Source organism: Battus philenor, unplaced genomic scaffold, assembly GCF_028537555.1.
Source record: "Battus philenor isolate CCGP_79_NKW_IND1 unplaced genomic scaffold, ilBatPhil1.0.hap1 SCAF_4, whole genome shotgun sequence".
Lineage (NCBI taxonomy): Eukaryota > Metazoa > Arthropoda > Insecta > Lepidoptera > Papilionidae > Battus > Battus philenor.
In genome coordinates this window covers 12,710,307-12,728,086 of record NW_027181704.1, presented here as the reverse complement: position 1 = coordinate 12,728,086, position 17,780 = coordinate 12,710,307, and the positions used below count along the sequence as shown (strand labels likewise).

General features: G+C 33.8%; 1 protein-coding gene across 1 annotated transcript; it reads left to right on the top strand.

Annotated features, from left to right (window-relative positions):
* The first annotated feature begins 449 nt into the window (after positions 1-449).
* On the top strand, positions 450-15,989 carry LOC137928682 (uncharacterized). The gene is made up of 2 exons (XM_068771611.1): positions 450-816; positions 13,438-15,989. The coding sequence occupies exon 2, from the start codon at positions 13,460-13,462 to the stop codon at positions 14,312-14,314; it is 855 nt and encodes a 284-aa protein (XP_068627712.1). The 5' UTR covers positions 450-816; positions 13,438-13,459; the 3' UTR covers positions 14,315-15,989.
* Positions 15,990-17,780: the final 1,791 nt, after the last annotated feature.

Sequence of the window (17,780 nt, the reverse complement as noted above, 5' to 3'; positions counted from 1 at the left end):
ATCAAGGTACATAGTTTTCGGCATGTGTAATCAATAGGTATTAATACTGTGATTTCACGACAAACAATTATCATTTTGTAAAAACAGTACTCTGACAATCTTAAGAATATTTGTGTTATTGATAGATAATGATTTTAACAAAATGAAATGAAGAAATTAAGTAATTACGAGATTGAATCTTTTTCACCTGTTGTAATCGCTGTAAATATTAGTAGTAGTAATAATAAAATATTAGTAGATGCAAAATAATTAAAAAGGACTTAAATTTTTTAAGAATCATTTTTATTAAAAAAAAAGTATTTCTAAAAATCCCCAGCTTATCATAAAAGTTAATTTGTAAAATATTTATAAGATAAATTGTTCCTTGAATCATATCATTGTCAAATTATGATCCTAATGTTTATCTGTGGTTCATGATATCAGTGAAATGAATCAGTATCAGTGTTTCGGCTAAAAGGTGGTGGTTCTCAGATGATTAAAATGGTTTATGATGGCGCAAGGATGCGTTTGTAACAATAAACGTGATATAAATAGCAATAAGGACAGCACTGAATTATTTAGGGTAACTAATTAAATTTGAGACTGCAAAATTTTCCACACAAGTATTCCTTTGTAAAATTTATTGAAGTGAAATTTTTTTTAATTCTTAAATTGTATATAATTAACTTGAAAATGTAGTGTCGTAATATATGTCTTGTTTCAATGAATGGGTGTTTAAAATACTATAACATTATACCAAGGACATGTACATAATAAGTAATCGTCACTCGAGGCATTTGTCGATTTCTTCGAGCTCCGGATTATGGTCTTTAAGCGGTAAATATTTTAAGATATATTTTATAACAATTAAGTAAATTCATTGTTTGCTTGCTTACACTATGGCTTTTAGTCACACTTATAAATTTTATGCGTATATTAATAATTTTTGATATCCATCAATTACAATTAGTATTTTTTGTGTCAATATCCTGTTATAGCATATCGCTAAATTTTTATGTGTAATAAATAATAATTAATTTTTAAAAACACGATATTAAAATTAAAAACTAATCTCTATAAACAATCACTCTGTATGTTACATTGCATTAGATGCACAACTATTTCATAAACCTGGTTTTATTTATAGAAATTAAAATTTGGAAAACCATTACAGATTAATTAAATAAATTCAATACATGCACTGCCTACTGTATATTCCCATTTATTATTTAACTTGAAAATATTTATTATTTATTTGGTTTTCTTATGGTTAATAATTTCTTTCATAAGCAAAATTCATTGTAAATCGACTCATGTTCCTCTTCTTTTGAGCCAATAGGCACTCTGTAAGGCAAATGCCTCTTTCAAACAAGGTTACATTGACTGCCTACATCCAGCAACTTTTCGCACCCTTAACTATGTTGTTGATCCATCTAATATTAGACTTACTCATGTTGCATCTACTGATACATGGTTGCCACCAGAGAACCTTTGGGCCCCAATGGCTATCAGTTTTTTATTTGTGTAAATAGCTAATTGAATGATAATATTGTGGTTCACATTACTATTGAAATGTGCTCATCTACAATTAGTTTTATTAAACAATACTTGTAATCATTTTACATTGTGAAGTTAATATAATGAAATATTGACATTAACAATATGGTACAGACTTTAAACCACAGTTAAACAAATAGAAGTTCTTGCTGGATGTAATCTTGGATGTTATGAATGTATAGAGCTTTACATCTTTGAGATAAAAATTTTTACCAAATTTATATGGAGTGTTAATTAATTTGTGTTATATATTAACATACAGAAGTTAAAAGATAAATATGTATTTTAATATATTAAAAAAAATTGGAACACTGTCCAAAATGTTTTTAAACCATTGTCTATATTTTCTTCTAAAAGTTAAAGTCATTTCACTTCATGATTCTTTAAAATTTGGCAAATTATACAGTAATTTAAAACAAGTTTCAAAACTATGATGAGATTATTTTTTTTAAATATTAAGGACCAAAATTTTATAGGAACAAAGGTACATTTATCACGAGCCAAAATAATGCTTTAAATAGCCACAGGTTGGCCCTTTTGAGATATAGCATGTTGTATGTGCTAAGATTTTTGATTACAGGACGAGTTTGTAGAGGCCAGAGTTAGTCAATTATTATCTAGTAATAGCTTTTTTCACCTTGCTATCACATGCTAAAATTTTTTTTGTTATAAATAATATTGTGTATCAATAAAAGGTGTACATTTGTTCAGCCAACTGACAATTGAAAGATTTCACACATACACTTCATTGTACACCAAAAAACTAAAAACATCTAAAAGGAAATGTAACAAAAACAACACAAAGATAATAATTAAAAATTAAACAATTTATGAATATGGTTTTAGAATACAATTTTTATTTAACCATCATAGATTTCCTGTGGTTCTATATTAAATTGAAAATTTACACTCATAATCCTTATACTGCATTTTCAAGATAATATTTTCAATAATACTACAAACATTACATAGTTTACTTACTGGACTGTGTAAAGAAATTTTACTATTTGGTTAAATGGTTACCTTAAATGCAAAATTTAACATATAAATGTGTGTTAGGTGAAAAAGCATTAGTTTGCTAATGTCACATGTATTTATTATAATTTCTGGTTCCTCACATCGAAGAGCTTGATATAAAAGGTAGTCTACTTTACAATGTCGATGTGAAGTAGGCTGCAGCAAAGTCCCAAGGTTCAATACAGAACATTAATTTGAGCATTAATAGGCACTGGCACTAAGAGTATATACTAAATCAATTTTTGTAGATACAAGAGTTCGGTTTTTTTGTAACAGACTACAGAACAGTACCACGGCGTCGACTTTCGTAAGTCGTACTTTAGTGAGTTTAGTTAGAAACATGCTATGTACGATTGTAAATTTGAAAATCTATACAATTTTTTTTAAATATTACTACATGGCGCGTAGTAGGCCAGTAGTAATTGAGGTCTTAAAAGTTTTAGGGTGGAGACCACACAAGCAAGCGCAGTTTAGAACGTCTGCCCACAGTGAAGATGGCCTTGTCAAGGTCGTCTAAAGACGCAGCATGCAGGTCGCTTCCAACCTGTGTTATTGGAAATATACGGAAGAGGTTTATGCCTAACTGGTGAAGTCAATGTATCAAATAATGATGATGAAGTTTTCCTTCATACATATTGATCGTCAGTTTTTGTTACTGATAGAGTTAAAGTTTTGCTCTTCGTGTTATCTTATGATATAAGAAAATATAAATATAATTACCCAGCATAAATATTGGCGTGATTTCAATAAAGGTTTTCTATGATTAATGCATATCGATTTTGTCCTCAAGTCGATATACTAATAGCGTGTAGTGCTTCGACTTAAAGGATAATGGCTCTTGTCAAGGATTTGTAGTCGTTAAATGCTAACCCGGCGTCCTTTGTTCCCTATCGACAAATCCTTACCGTTGGACCCAGATTTATAGTTCTTCGCTCAGGGTTTTCCCGCGTGCGGCTTCATTAGGATGGTCGGGGAATTATGATTTTACTTCTCAATGAAACAGATCCGTTTTACTCTTTAAACAATATAGCTTAACGAAATTTATAAATCTTAAAACTGAAGGTAAAGGTAAAATGATAACAAAAGTACTTGTCTATTTACTTATTTGTTTATTAATATATGTGATAATATTAGTTTGTGACAATCTGAATGGCAAAATATTTAATAACATGGACGCCTTTTTAAAAGGAAAGTCGGTGAAGCTAGCTCAAACGTAAACAACACAGTGTTATATCGTCTATGACGACGTTGTGACAGATTTTAATTACCTATCACGCTACGTAATATTCATTCCATTCGATGGCAGATGCCTAGTTAATCTGCGAAAAGTTAATTAGATTTTACTCGCCACAAATCGTTTGTTCTTCCTTTGTGTACTCCTGTAGCTGTGATTAGCCGTGAAATTATCTGCGGAATAGACTGAAGATAATTCTTTGTAGCAATTAAATTTGCGTCTTTTTAGGTCAATCTACAGACGTGCGACGTTTATTACCTTGTCTGTACTGTCTGAAATACGATTGAGTTGTTCCATCACCTTCGTGTCGTATGAAACGTTTGTTTGATTTTGTAACGGTGTAAAACGAGCGTTGTTTTTAGTTCAATGTAAATGTATAGTATACCTAGGTATCCCTACCGCTCCTTCGTTGCCTAAACTTCACCTGTTTAGCTATATTTAGTTTCATTGTGTTCGTCGAGATCAGCGCATGCACTAAGCAGCGCGGAAACAAAAATAACACCATACAATTATGATGTTTTTTGTAGTCTAACTCCATAAACATATAAATTGATGTTTAAATTGTTATACGAATTCTTTAATTATTGTTCTTCGTCAAATTGAGCATAGAATGAGCGGCTGGTATCTTGAGATCTTGTACTGTTATGTTTGATTTACGATTTAACGATATAAGTTATGTGTTCCTAGGTCGAAGAAAGTACGAAGCCATCTTTTCTGTTAAAATTTGAGTGATTTAAAATTTTATTACCTCGCACGACATCCTTGGTAGAAATCCACGTAATTTCCTAAACATTTACGGTTTATAAAATTTAATGTAGTGGGGAGTGTAAGTTTGAAGGTACGTCACAATAATAATATCACAACGTATAGATGTCTGTTACACGTGATCATGTGCAAAATAATTGAATTTACTGTTGAAATCTGTTTTTGTTTGCTTTTTTAATTTCACAAAGTATTTTATACTTCAAATGCTGTTGTAAGGTTAGTAAAACATTTTCGAGGTTGGTCTTGTTAGGAAAAATTTGTTTTAAATCATTGCGGATTCTTCACGGGCAAAGGCTTCCTCTAGATCTTACCAGAATTTTCTATCCCAGCCGAACCTCATTCAGTTTGTGTCATCAGCTTTGACAATATCGTTTCACTGTTTCATTCGTTCGCTGATTATTCTCTTTCATCCTCTCCTTTTTAGTTTTTAATTGTTGGTGTCCATCTTTTGTTTGACATTCTTATACGACTTGCCCACTGTCATTTAAGTCTTAGCTTAGAGCATCTGAGAGTTATGTTTTATTTCTATTTATGAAATATTAAATCTTCATGAATTACAATAGTACATTAAACTTTTACATTACGCTTTAACATTTATTTTACGTTACATTAAACAATTTATAATATTTAGGTATATATTTCAGTAAACAATTTCAAGGTAGTCCATTATATTTCTAAGTAATGAAACACTATGTGGAGAGGCGATCTTATTAAGATCTTTTGATAAGGCTGCTGTTTGGAAATCTATGGCGAAGGCCTATGTGCGGCAGCAAAGTTCCTACGGCTGATAATATGATGACCCACAATCGAGCAGCGCCAAAGCCTTCCCCAAAGATATCTATGAGGGGATATACCACAATCGCCACACTGGGGAGGCGGGTTGGCGATCGCTCTGTAATCTCATGGTACGCAGAGAACGCTGCTGCTCGTCCATTATTATTCATATATTTGATTATAAACCGAAAATCGAACTCGCGACCTACGATCGCGAAATCTCAGTCCTCTACCGTTGTGTGATCACTTCTCAAAGACATATTATAATCCTTAGTAATGAAAAAAAAGGTTAATTAAATTTAAATAACATTAATTAGATTTCCTAAACATATTAAAAGTAGGTAAAAAACTGATGCATTTTTATTGAAACGTAGATGGAAAGATAAAGAGTGCACTGTGTTTATATGAGTATCGATCTGAGTGCCGATACACTAATCAAGGGCCATCTTAACAGTATCTGCAACCTGTGTATGCTTGGACTTCAAACGTGAACCCAATAACACACGCGTGTGAAGTGAATCCTATTCAAAAAGTTGTCATATCCCATGCAGACAAAAGCTTGTCTACATAATACATTTATGATGAATAAAAGTGTTTAATTATTTGCACTAACCTTACCCTAGTTTGTTGTTATTTACATTGTAAACATGGTGATTGGTAGTTGGGAAAGCTTTAAAGGCTCATTCGTGAGTGAAAACTTTTGAAGCTTTTACACCTATTTACAATCACTTTGAAATATGTTTTGTTATTTTATTTTTTCTTATAAAATGCGATAGAGTAATAACCTAGACAGTGACCTAGATAGTGTAGAATATTAATTTTAATATGAAGTAATCGCCATTTTGATTTTTTTTCTTTTTAAATTATCATAGCGTTTATTGTTTGTGAAGCCTTTGATTTTTGCATAGTGTGTACTAAGCATTAATTGACAGCAAGTTGGCTATATATTAACCACTTAAAAGCTTTTACATCTACAACCAATGATATATATAAAACGCTTACGATAATTGAAAATAAATGTTTTTAAATATTTACACTAACATTACATAAGTTTGCTGTGATTTAGACTATACATTTACACGGTTATTCGAAGTGATTTACTGTTAAAGAATAAGGTAATTGCGTAATGAGCTTATTTTTAAACACTACTGCATTCTGCGTAAATAAGCATCAGTAAAAGTTATTGCTCGTGTTTGATTACTTAACCAGGTCCTCGTTGTAAAATTTGTTGGAATTTATCCAAGGTTTTTAAATGATACGTGGCGTTGTTTTCGATTTGTACAAAGCTTGTACATGGTATTGATAAAGTTTAATTAGTAAATACTCTGTCTGATTAAACAAGATTTAACAAAAATGTAGCAGATGAACCATGTAATCTTTGCTCTATATTAAAATTAGTAATTTATTACAATAGTATCATTTCAGCCGTAAGTCCACTGCTAAACATATGCCTCCTCCAAAGATTTCACAAATACACAATAGGACCGATTGGAATCGACCTGAATCCAACGCCTACCGACGATCTTAACAAGATTTTTCCTACTTTTGCATCTTCTTTACAGCCGATAGACGCCCCTCCACACGGACAGGCCTCCCTCAAAGATGGGCATGATGACCGGTCTGGCGCTATCCGCATCCAGTGACTTCCGGCGACCTTAATTATTTTGTTATTATACCAACTAATGGCGGGCATACCCACGTCACTGCTACCGACGCCTGGTCTCTACTCGAGAATCATTATATGCTTGCGCATACAAGGTCAAAAATATATGTTTTGATATTGACCATAGAATTTTTTATGGCGGAGCAAGCAATCAATGCATTAATTATGCAGAATAAATTCAAATTGTGATGCACCCGCTAATTGAAGGTGTGTTAAACATTACAGATATCATTGCATTATGAAATGAATCGTTTATTATATTCGTGATACAGCAAACAAATAAGTTCAAGTAGGTTATGATCAAAAGATTTTATTCAAAACATAAATTTTGTATCTATTCAACTTTATTAACAAATATATTGACGCTTGTTTCCGGATCCTTCGTAACGATGTATCAAAGTGTGTCGACATTAAATGACTTAGCTTTGAGATCATTGTATACATTGTATCTTGGGTAGAATTAAAATGTGAGTTAGAACTGTTGGTATATTCTTTTTTTATATAGAATATCTGTAAAATATGCATGGAACTAATAGATAAATCAGAATAAAGATGTCACTGGATAACAATACCATTTTGGAAGTCGTACCATCATCATGATTTTTGTCGTAGGATGGTGTACCCTATAGATTTTCAATAAGACCTTTTACCAACCATCATAACAAGTCTCAGTAAATCTGTCTACCTTATGAGTGGACATGGTACGCTGCGTTTACGGATCCGTGGTTAGAGCCACAGTTCATAATCTTGAGAGCGTCTGTGCGCTGCACGCTATGTGACCTGTCAACTTGCCAAACCGCTGGGCTATGTAGGTGACTCTTGTTCATCTACGGATCTCCATAAACCTCTTCGTGGGTCATTGAGCGACTGTGAGCTTCAAGTAATAGCATTAACTCATCTGTAAATTCTGCGCTATTGAAGTAATTATGTTGGAAATAACAATAACATTTTTGTCCAAGTTCGACAACGTTAAATTTGGAACTTTGCCCGTATGTCCATTGATTCCTTACATCAAAGATGTTTACGTATGGACTATGTTGTTTTAATGCTCTTTGAGCAGGTCTTTATAGATCATGGTTTAGCAGATTTATTGTTTAATCAAGTGATGTAAACAATACCATATTGATTAGATAACTTAATCAAAACTTTGACTAGTGGGTATTCACTTTTAGAGTAATTTAATTAGAGATGTTTTTACTTATTTGATTAATTTTCTAATTTGTACGAATCAAAAGTTACGTATAGCATCACTAGAGCTTAAATATGAGGCGGTAGACACGGATCCGGTAGGCTCATCACTAGGTGATCAGCTTTAGATAGTAACGATCGCAGGAAGTCGCTGAAAAGAAAGCCTAAATTTCCTAAGTGTGTTTTAAAGTTATATGTATTATCAGTCGATAGACGTCCACCGCGTGGCATAGGCTTCCACCAAAGATCGCGACGATGACCGGTCTTGCTTTGCCCGCATCAAGAGAATTCCGGCGACCTTAAATATGTTTTCCATCTACCTAGTAGATAAGCAAGGGGCTTACGTGTAAATTTAAAATAAAAATGGATTTAATTGGACGATGTAAGCGTTTTTGTTATAAATTTAAATTACAGGATGATTGATTATAGATTTAAAAGCATTGAAGGAGTGAAAGTATAGCTAATTTGCTGTAAGTTAATGTTTAATAAACCTTATTAAAAATAATAGTTTCTCAAATAATAAATAACGTAATGGTAACACAGTAAAAGCATTTTCGGCAAAATTCAGATTACTACATATCAAAGTTAATCATTGTTTACTATGTGTCCCTACAGATTTTGTACTGCCAGAAGTAATTGGCCTGTCTAATTAGAGACAATTCACCCCATTTTTGGTCGTTTGTCTTCCATGCCGAAAATTGCGTCCTTCATGGAAAGTCTTGGTAGTGGATTCGACGTGTTACCTTTACAGGTCTATGACCTGCTTTCCTAAGCGCAAGCGTTACTATGAGGACTGTCACCACCCGTACAAAGCCCGCCCATCTTTCATCATTTGGTGATCGCCTTCTTAATATCTTTCCCTCTACTTTTCCTACGACAACCAGCTTATCCAGATTGTTTGTCTCCGAGCTATGTGGCCGAAGTAACCTACAATCCGCTTCTAGTAGATGATGGAGAACCTGGTCTTTATACGTTTCGACTTAAAATAATGAAAATTTATTTTTATTCTATATACCTTTTTTCATAATGAGTGGTAAAAAAATTTTTAGGGGCAAACATTTTTATTAAATTGTCAATGAAAGTTTGCGGCATCGGTTTACATAATTCCTTGTTTAAATTATTCTCCTCTAATGCAGCGAAAGGAAGGAAGACCTTTGGCGTAGCTGTTGATAGATGTGTTTATTCAAACTGTTTATAGCATAGAATATTAACTTAGTGCCACGAAATACAAAAAAGAAACTATAAAAACTAGATTTACATTTCACCAACAAATTCGACTGAGAGACTGATACTTCAGACAAATATAGCCCACAGCCAAATAATTAAAACTAAGGTTTGTTAATCAAACTCGATATCATTTTCTCGTAAAAATTTAACAAAACAAGTTATTACATAATATTATTGATGCAAATAAGGTAGAAATAACACTTAGGTATATTAAAAAGATATTACTTGTATAGTATTTTGAAAGACTTAAGGCTGTGTCCATTTATAGGGGTCTAATTAATAAGTTTGTCGTGCCCTGGAAACCAGTGTTGACCCCCAAAGGGTCTATAGCGACCACTTTGGAAATCTCTGCTTTACATTATTACGCTGAAGAAAAGATTATGACACAATTCAAAGTGAATTTTTTTTAAATATAACACGTTTACAGGGTGATTGGTTATCGTAAATAGCTTTTTGTCAGCAAAATGTTTTAAATCTTATACACCTATTTACAATCATCCTGTTAAACAAGTGATCGCGATAAATGCTACATTGATTTATTTTGTTCTCTTGGAATATATACCAATAATTTCTGTCAGTAGTAAATAAATAAATCTATGAATTAAATAATATTGTTAAATTAAATTCGAATTTTGAAAACGATTTTTTACGGTTATCATTATGTTATTGGTTATTTCTGAAACGATTAATTTTTGAGTTTGTTGTACCATACATTAATTGACAGAAAATACTCTACAGATACATCCATTTTAAGCTTTTACATGTATAAAAACTCAGTCTGTAGAGATGTAAGTGTCGTTTCAGCATATAGATGCCCTCTGGAAGGCATAGGCCTCCCATAGATGTCTATGGGAGTTATATCATAATCCTCTTGGCAGGCGGACTGATGATGGCAGCGTGGTATTATGGTACGCATGGTACCTTCTGAAAAGTTGTTTGTGAGCAGTGGCAATCCTATATAATGAATGCACAAAGTGTAAATTATATAAGATCGGATCTCAGGAATCGAACCTGCGATCGCAAGTCTCAATCATCTACTGCTAGGCTAGGTTGGTGAAAGATAAAACTATTTTGATGGACTGTTGGATAAATACTATTAATTGTACAAATAAATAAAATAAAATTTTAGTACCTTGGAAATGCTTCTGCTTCAGCTATTGTTCACAAGCATAGATTTTCTTAACTACATGTAATATATACTTATAATATAATAATATGTATTTGAAATAAATATAAGAATAATAAGGATTTTTATTATATATACCATTAATTATCGCGTGGCCAGTATCAAAGTGGACAATAATTTGAGCATGCTTAAAAAAATCACGTTTCAAAATATACATTTTTTATCCGTAACTTCGCAAGAGAATATAATGTATTGATTATTCTGTATCATGTTATTTTTATCAGTACATAAGGAGAACCTATACGTGACCTCAATTTTTACAAAGTGGCCTGTTAAATGATCCATTTACTCTTTTTTAAAATTTTATTCTTTTTTGAATAGGCTTTGCTGAGTATTTTTGAATAGTCATCAAGACTACTGCCGGGTTAGGTATATTAAAACTGGCAAGAAACTTGATAGGTTATTCTATCAACGCTAGTTGTACAATTTTTGTCTGTTATAAATGGTCTATTTGTCATGAAATTCAGCGAGAAACTAATCATCGGCAAGTTTTAATACAATAATATAACTTATTGATCAATCTTGCCTTCAGTAAGTAACCGTCTATTGTCGACCAAAACTGGGCCGGGTCGGTTTAGTCATATAAAATTCAATCTAGACTTCTAACTGTATTGTTTTATATCAGATGTTTAAAATAAGACGTTTATGTGGCGCCAGCGTTAGGTAGCTCTACATTATTTATTACGAGCGTGTTAAAAGTTATTTACATCGTCGATATATTTATAGCGATTTTTGTTTTATTTTTATGCTTGTATTTCTCGACTTGTGCTACCGCTATAGCTAGTAATAATTATGATTATAATTAAGCACAAACACAAAAGCGAAAGTATTACAAAAACAGAATAACAATTCGTTATACTGTTTCTCATAAGAAGGCTCAAGTTTACCCTGAGAATAATGGAAGAGGCTATGATCGGAGTTTTGCTAGGAAATCAAATCAAAAATGAGGAGATACCCAGAAGAGCTAAGGTTGCCGAAGTAGCTCAAACAATTGTTCATCTTCAGTTGCAGTAGGCGGGGCATATCGCTCGTGCAACCGACGTGCCGAAAGGTCCAAGTTACTGTAGACTGAACATAGGCTGGCCTCCACTATATGGACCAATGACATAGTTAAAGGAAGTCGCTGGATACGGGCAACGTAAGACCAATCATGGTGGCGATCTTTGGTGATGATGATCACGATTATTGCTACGTGGTTTTGAATACAAACGTGTATTTTATAAAATATATTGAGAAGTATAAAAAATTAAGAACCTTGGCCTCTCTTCTAAGAATAGATGGACGAGAATATTCTCATATTATACTAAAATATTATTCGTCAACATTTTATATTATTTTATGTATTTTGTTATAAGTTTCAATCACGTAACGGTGTAAATTGTTTCAAATATTCAGGCAAGTTTACCTTTACTTCATTAAACAATATTGTGAAACTCATTTTTCAATTTCATTTGCACATCTGCTGCTTATCTCTACACCAAATTAAGTTAGATTTTAAAGATTGACCTAAAAAAGTTCAAATTATTAAGTTCATCATTGCAAAATGTGTGTCACTGTACGTATACGATAAAATTGTATATTATAATATTTTAGAGCTTACGATATATTGTATAAGCTCTTATTCTATAAATCACATTGACATGCGCAGGGCAATTTTTAAAGCAGGGCAAACATTTAAAAATAAATTATTCCTAATGGAAATATTTTTAATGGAAAAGATGATAATCTTTTATATCACCTAATAAATATGAGAGCAAATTCAAGGATGTGCGACATTTGCTCATTCTTAATTCGATATTTAGGCACAATGCTCTTTCCGTTCACCAAAATTTACAAATATTGAAATAAATCGAATTGATCTCAAGTAAAAAAATATTAATCTGCCGTTTGTTTAATTTTTTGTACTTGTACAAATTTTCATAATAAATGGCTTAAAAATTAAAGTTTAAATTATCAATTTGCTAATAGCTGTTTTCTATCATTTTTCCAACTGCGCTAGTTTTCTATTGTAGTCTTGAATTGGCTTTGTATAAATGTTACTATCATTTCTGCCGTCTCGCAAAAAGCATGTATACGGATATATTCTAAAATGTTTTTGTTTTAAAATTTGCTCAATGACACAGAACCTCAATTTCTCGTAAAATCTATTTAATTTGTGCAAATAGATCACGCGCAAATTTATTATGTCCGTGAAGTTATTTTCTCGCATGTCAATCGCCTTGTGGGAATGCCCATTGATCCTCTGCCGGGTATTTTTAAACGCAAACGAAAAGAGGGATGATATGCGTTGGACGTAATGTTTGGTTGGCTATGACAGTGCTAGACTCTTTGTTTGTGTTTGCAAGCCCGCAAATAATTCAAAACTATTGTTTGTTTGTGGCACGAATTGTTAAAGGCCTACTTAATATCTACTCTAGGGTGGTATTCAGTGCAAATGTATTTAGAATTAGTGTTTATATTTGATCCAAAAATAAAAGCTAAGAGACAGTAAGCTGCGCGGTGTCATGCGATACGCCGCGTCCCAGATACGTCGTCGCAAGCACTGTGTAATACCTGCAAAACGGAAATCGCTCCGCGACAACATTGTTGTTCCCTTTCTCTGCCGCTGCGATACTGCAAAATTAAATGTGCTACATTAATTCCATACATGTATGCACTAGGTAATATTCCTTAAAGATATTTTACAAAATAAACGTTGATTTATGCTGTTTAGAATATGACCATTCTGTATTGACAGATCAATGTTTATCATACGAGTTCAGTTTTATCTTTAAGCTCCCTCTTACGTCATATTTCATTTACTGATTACGATAAATGTTTGCAATACAACGTTTTATGTTTCCGCAGGCAATGAACACTTGACCGCGCGATGGAGCACAGAGAAGGATGGAGCGGAGAGTCAGGCGCGACCGAGAACAGCACCCAGCGCTCGCAGGCCGAAAGAGACCGCGTGCGTATCGAGTTCTACGCCACGTACGACGTCATGACGGGCGTGCGCATAGCCGCCACGCTGGGCGGCTTCTTCGCTCTAATGGTGTTCCTTATCGTTTACAAGAGTCGAAGCAAATCTGTAAAAGCACTGAATGATCCAAAAATTGTGGAGCTCGCCGAAGCGGTCGTGGCCGAAGAGGAGGCAGTGGAAGAGGAGCGGCAGCTGACGATTGCGTTGGAGGAGGCGCTGTCGCAACGTGCTCGCACGCGGCTCTCCATCGGCGAGGAGCCGCATTGGCCGGGGCGCTCGCGCTTCGCATCTTACGGCGGCGGATACGGCAGCTTGTTGACGCCGCCGCGGCGCCTGTCCACATTACGTGGAGATTCACTGCCCGGCTCCGCGCTCCGCGTGGCGGAGAGAAGGCTGTCCGCGGCCTACGCGCGGGACCGACGGTTGAGCTCGGCGACCTGTTCCAGCTCGGGCAGTTCATACCTCGAGCGGCGAGGCTCGTCCGTCGTGTGTTCTTTACCGGAGCGGCGGCTATCGCCTTGTCCCAGCGAACGGTTGGCGCCACTGGCGTCCGTCGGTAGTGTGGGACCGTCGTTTGCCATAGACGGGGACCTTGCGTCGGTAGGGCCGGACTCGGTATTCGCAGAGGACGAAGACTCGACAGACGACGAGGTGGAACAGTTCTCGACGGACAGCGGCGGCGGCGAGTGTACGGAGCTGGCGAGCCGGCCCGCGCCCCTGCGTTCTCACCACCCCTCCAAGTCGCGGGAGACATTTTTTTAGTTACGTGTTATCGACGTGTTAAAATATCGACTCCATCGCAACTCATCCCGTAGTATTAGTGACATATCACGAAAATTCAATTTGACATATCATATTAAAATTGAACAAATTTCATTGTTGGTTAACCCACTTATACATATTTGAATTGAGTATTAATCATTCCAAATATTACTAGAGAACGAGCGTAGTAAACGTTTTCACTTAAACTATTTACAACCTTTAAATTTGATCGCGATGCATGTCTAATAAAAGTCTAACGATAAATTTCGTTACTCTAAAGCTTTAACGTAAACTAAAACAAACGAAAGCGTCGATATTTTAATATGCGTCTGAAGTGTGTAAATAGTTTGTTTTGTTAATATTGATGTTTCGCGATGTTGATGTTTTCAGACCGTGATAAGATTTATTTGTAGGTGCGTTGTGTTCGGACGTCAAGTGCTGGATTGGAATGTTGAGCTTCGTCATGTTTATTAGCTAAACTGTTATTTTATTCTTCCTTCTTGGCTTTAATACGTTGTTACGGCCTCCGCTCGGTGGTAAATTATTATTTTCTGTAGTTAAACCTTAGAGATGTTATACATAGAGTGTAGATATATAACGAATCCTAAAATCGTCCTAAATGCAATTGAGAATATATGTATGTTCTGTCTAAGCGCACACGCTAATTAATAAGTAATGGCATTTTTTTTTTACTTTTACCTACGTGTTTTATTATCTCATCGATGTTCGACTGCTCTATCTATAATATCTCAACGGGTGTACACACGAGACCTACCGGACATTTACTCCTTTACAGCTGATCGATACGAAGTAACAGTTGCGATCACCTCTCCGGTAAATTCACCGTCTAGTGTTCTTTTAAAAGTGCTAGGTATTATAAAGATCTACCGAATTAGTCTTTTATAGGCACATAAGTACATTGTAATAATTAGGACATAATAGAATCTGAAAAATTTTTACTCATGTACATAACTAATAAGTTAGAAACGAATAATAATGAAATATTTTTACGATACATCTCGCCAATCGCCTAATGATCTGAAATAAATGAATTATGTACTATTGTAAGCGAAATTCTATTTTCTAGGTATGAAGGTCACTACAGCCGCCTTGAATTTTGTTACGGTGTTCAAAGATGTGTACAAACTAATCCATTTCATGATAAAACTGTTCCACTAACGGGAACTAAAACTTGTGTTATGTAATTGAAATCGTTGTCTTCTATGTAATCTCCTTAACATATGACAATATTGCTAGTAATTGGAAATTAAATAACTGGGTAAATATACTTTGTTTTTCTTGAAATTATCTAGTAAAGAATTTTAAGATGGCGTTTGAAGTAAATAGGTATTAGAGTTTGGAATGCTTTAGTTTGTACGCAGCTGTTTTCTACAATAAAATAGACGTGATCCCGATCTAGGAGATCATGAATATGCATTTTTATCGCGCATTTTGCATATTTCTTCAAGCTAACGAAAATAGACCAATATTTTTATTTATTGTAGTTATCTGTGTTGTGAAATTGTCGCTAGGCTGGTTAATTATGTTATCCAGCAGTGTGATAGCACCCTAGTCATGTTTTTCTCTTTTTATTTTTGTCTCTTCGTGTAAAGTTAAAAATGTAACATTTATTATTACGGTATTATTTTTATATTATAAAATACATGTGTTTTTACTTTTTACTTTCCTACTTTATAATTCTCATGTTGTGCTTACAAGTATTGTGAATGTTGCCAAAGAAACGTGTTAGTAGTTTGAGTAGATTTTTTAATCTTTACCAGAATTTTCATGAATACAAGGAATTGGTTTAATAAATGTATTCCTTTCTATATAAGGTTTTCCTTATAGATAAACTATAAAAGAGATTTTTGAGGCTCGCTAATGTGTCGAGTGATTTATAAGAATAGAATGCATAACTAAATGTTACATCTTGGTGCAATCAATAAATCTTTACTTCAACTTTGGCCCTATCCACAAAACCGGGTTGATGGTTTTAGATCGCTTATGTAAGTAAAAATTTACGGGTCAGACAGCTAATGCAATATTTTCCGACGAATTTTTAAACAACGACAATGGCCACTCTAAAGTTTCCTCTTTGAGCTAACAAATCACTATGAAAACAAGATTATCTTTCAACGGTTGCTGTCTCCGTGGTTTTAATAAAATGTAGATAATGTTAGGGTAGACTGATTGCTGAGTCATATTGAAATGTGTAATTGTATAGTTAGTTACTCGCCACAACCCTCGGAAATGAAAGGGCACACGAGACCGATACGTCCTCTGAACAATAAACTGAAAGAGCGCTAGAAGCGGCCTAAAACGTTGCTCGAACGAAATCACTCTCCATGGAAACTGCCACTGTTCTCGTTTAGAAATCAAATGTTACTCGGACACAGAATTTTATTGATTCAAGTGTGCCGATCCCGTCTCACCGGGCCCAGTAGTAACTAACACGAGTCGTTTTTATTACGATCTAGATTTACGTGTTAGTTTATGTAACTGTTCGTTGCTCGAATTAAAAAGAGCTCCCAGTAGCCTGTAAAATGTTGAAATGTATGTAAAAATATTGTAAATATTAAAACCAAATCATTTGTTGTTTCATTTTTCACGAGCTCGTTTTTGGTCTTCGGAATAAACAAATAATGACGCTTGTTGTGCTGTAAAAAGGTAATAAAATTTTGACACGATGAAGCCATAAATTAACCAAAACTAAACTCCTAGTCTAGGTACTCGTTTGCTATTTTCGTGAGACTCACGCTTGGTTTAATTTCCATTAATGCAGATTTAAACGAAATTAATATGAAGAGATATTTATCTAACCTCTGCATTAGACATGTGGATGATAAATAATACATTATTTTTATTAAGATATCTTTGAAAAGTCTAAATATAAAAATATCTAACAAAGAAATCAGATGAAATTACATAAAAATAAAACTAAGCAACGGTCTGTACGAAACGGAAATACTGCCAAGAGGTGCCGTGCAGTATGACGTATAATGGGTTCTCATTGTAATAATGGAAGCTATAAAACTATTTACCCTGCTAAAATGTAAAAGAATTTATTTTCAAACTCAAATTACAAATTATCTATGTATAGAGATATAATTATTAAATTAGACATCATGAGGTCTTTCAAATAATTTCTCTGATGCTGAATTTACTTAAACAGTAAGTAATAAAAGATATCAAAGTTATTATAAATAAATAACAAATACTTATAAAAAAGAAATTTTAAAGGCCCTAATTGAATTGGATACCTGCAAGTGGACCAGACTACACGATTTTAAAATTTATTTTAAAGTTCTTAATAGGAAATATTAAGGACTTTAAATGTTACTACTCTTGAAACATAGCTTCTTTTTCCTTTTACACTGTTTTTTGAGCGGTGCTGATGCTATTACAATTAACTTATTTATAATTGCATTAACAAATTATTTAAAATGCTATTAACTTATTACTTAAA

Coding starts and splice junctions, on each gene's coding strand:
- LOC137928682 (XM_068771611.1), top strand. CDS start 13,460: ATGGAGCACAGAGAAGGATGGAGCGGAGAGTCAGGCGCGACCGAGAAC.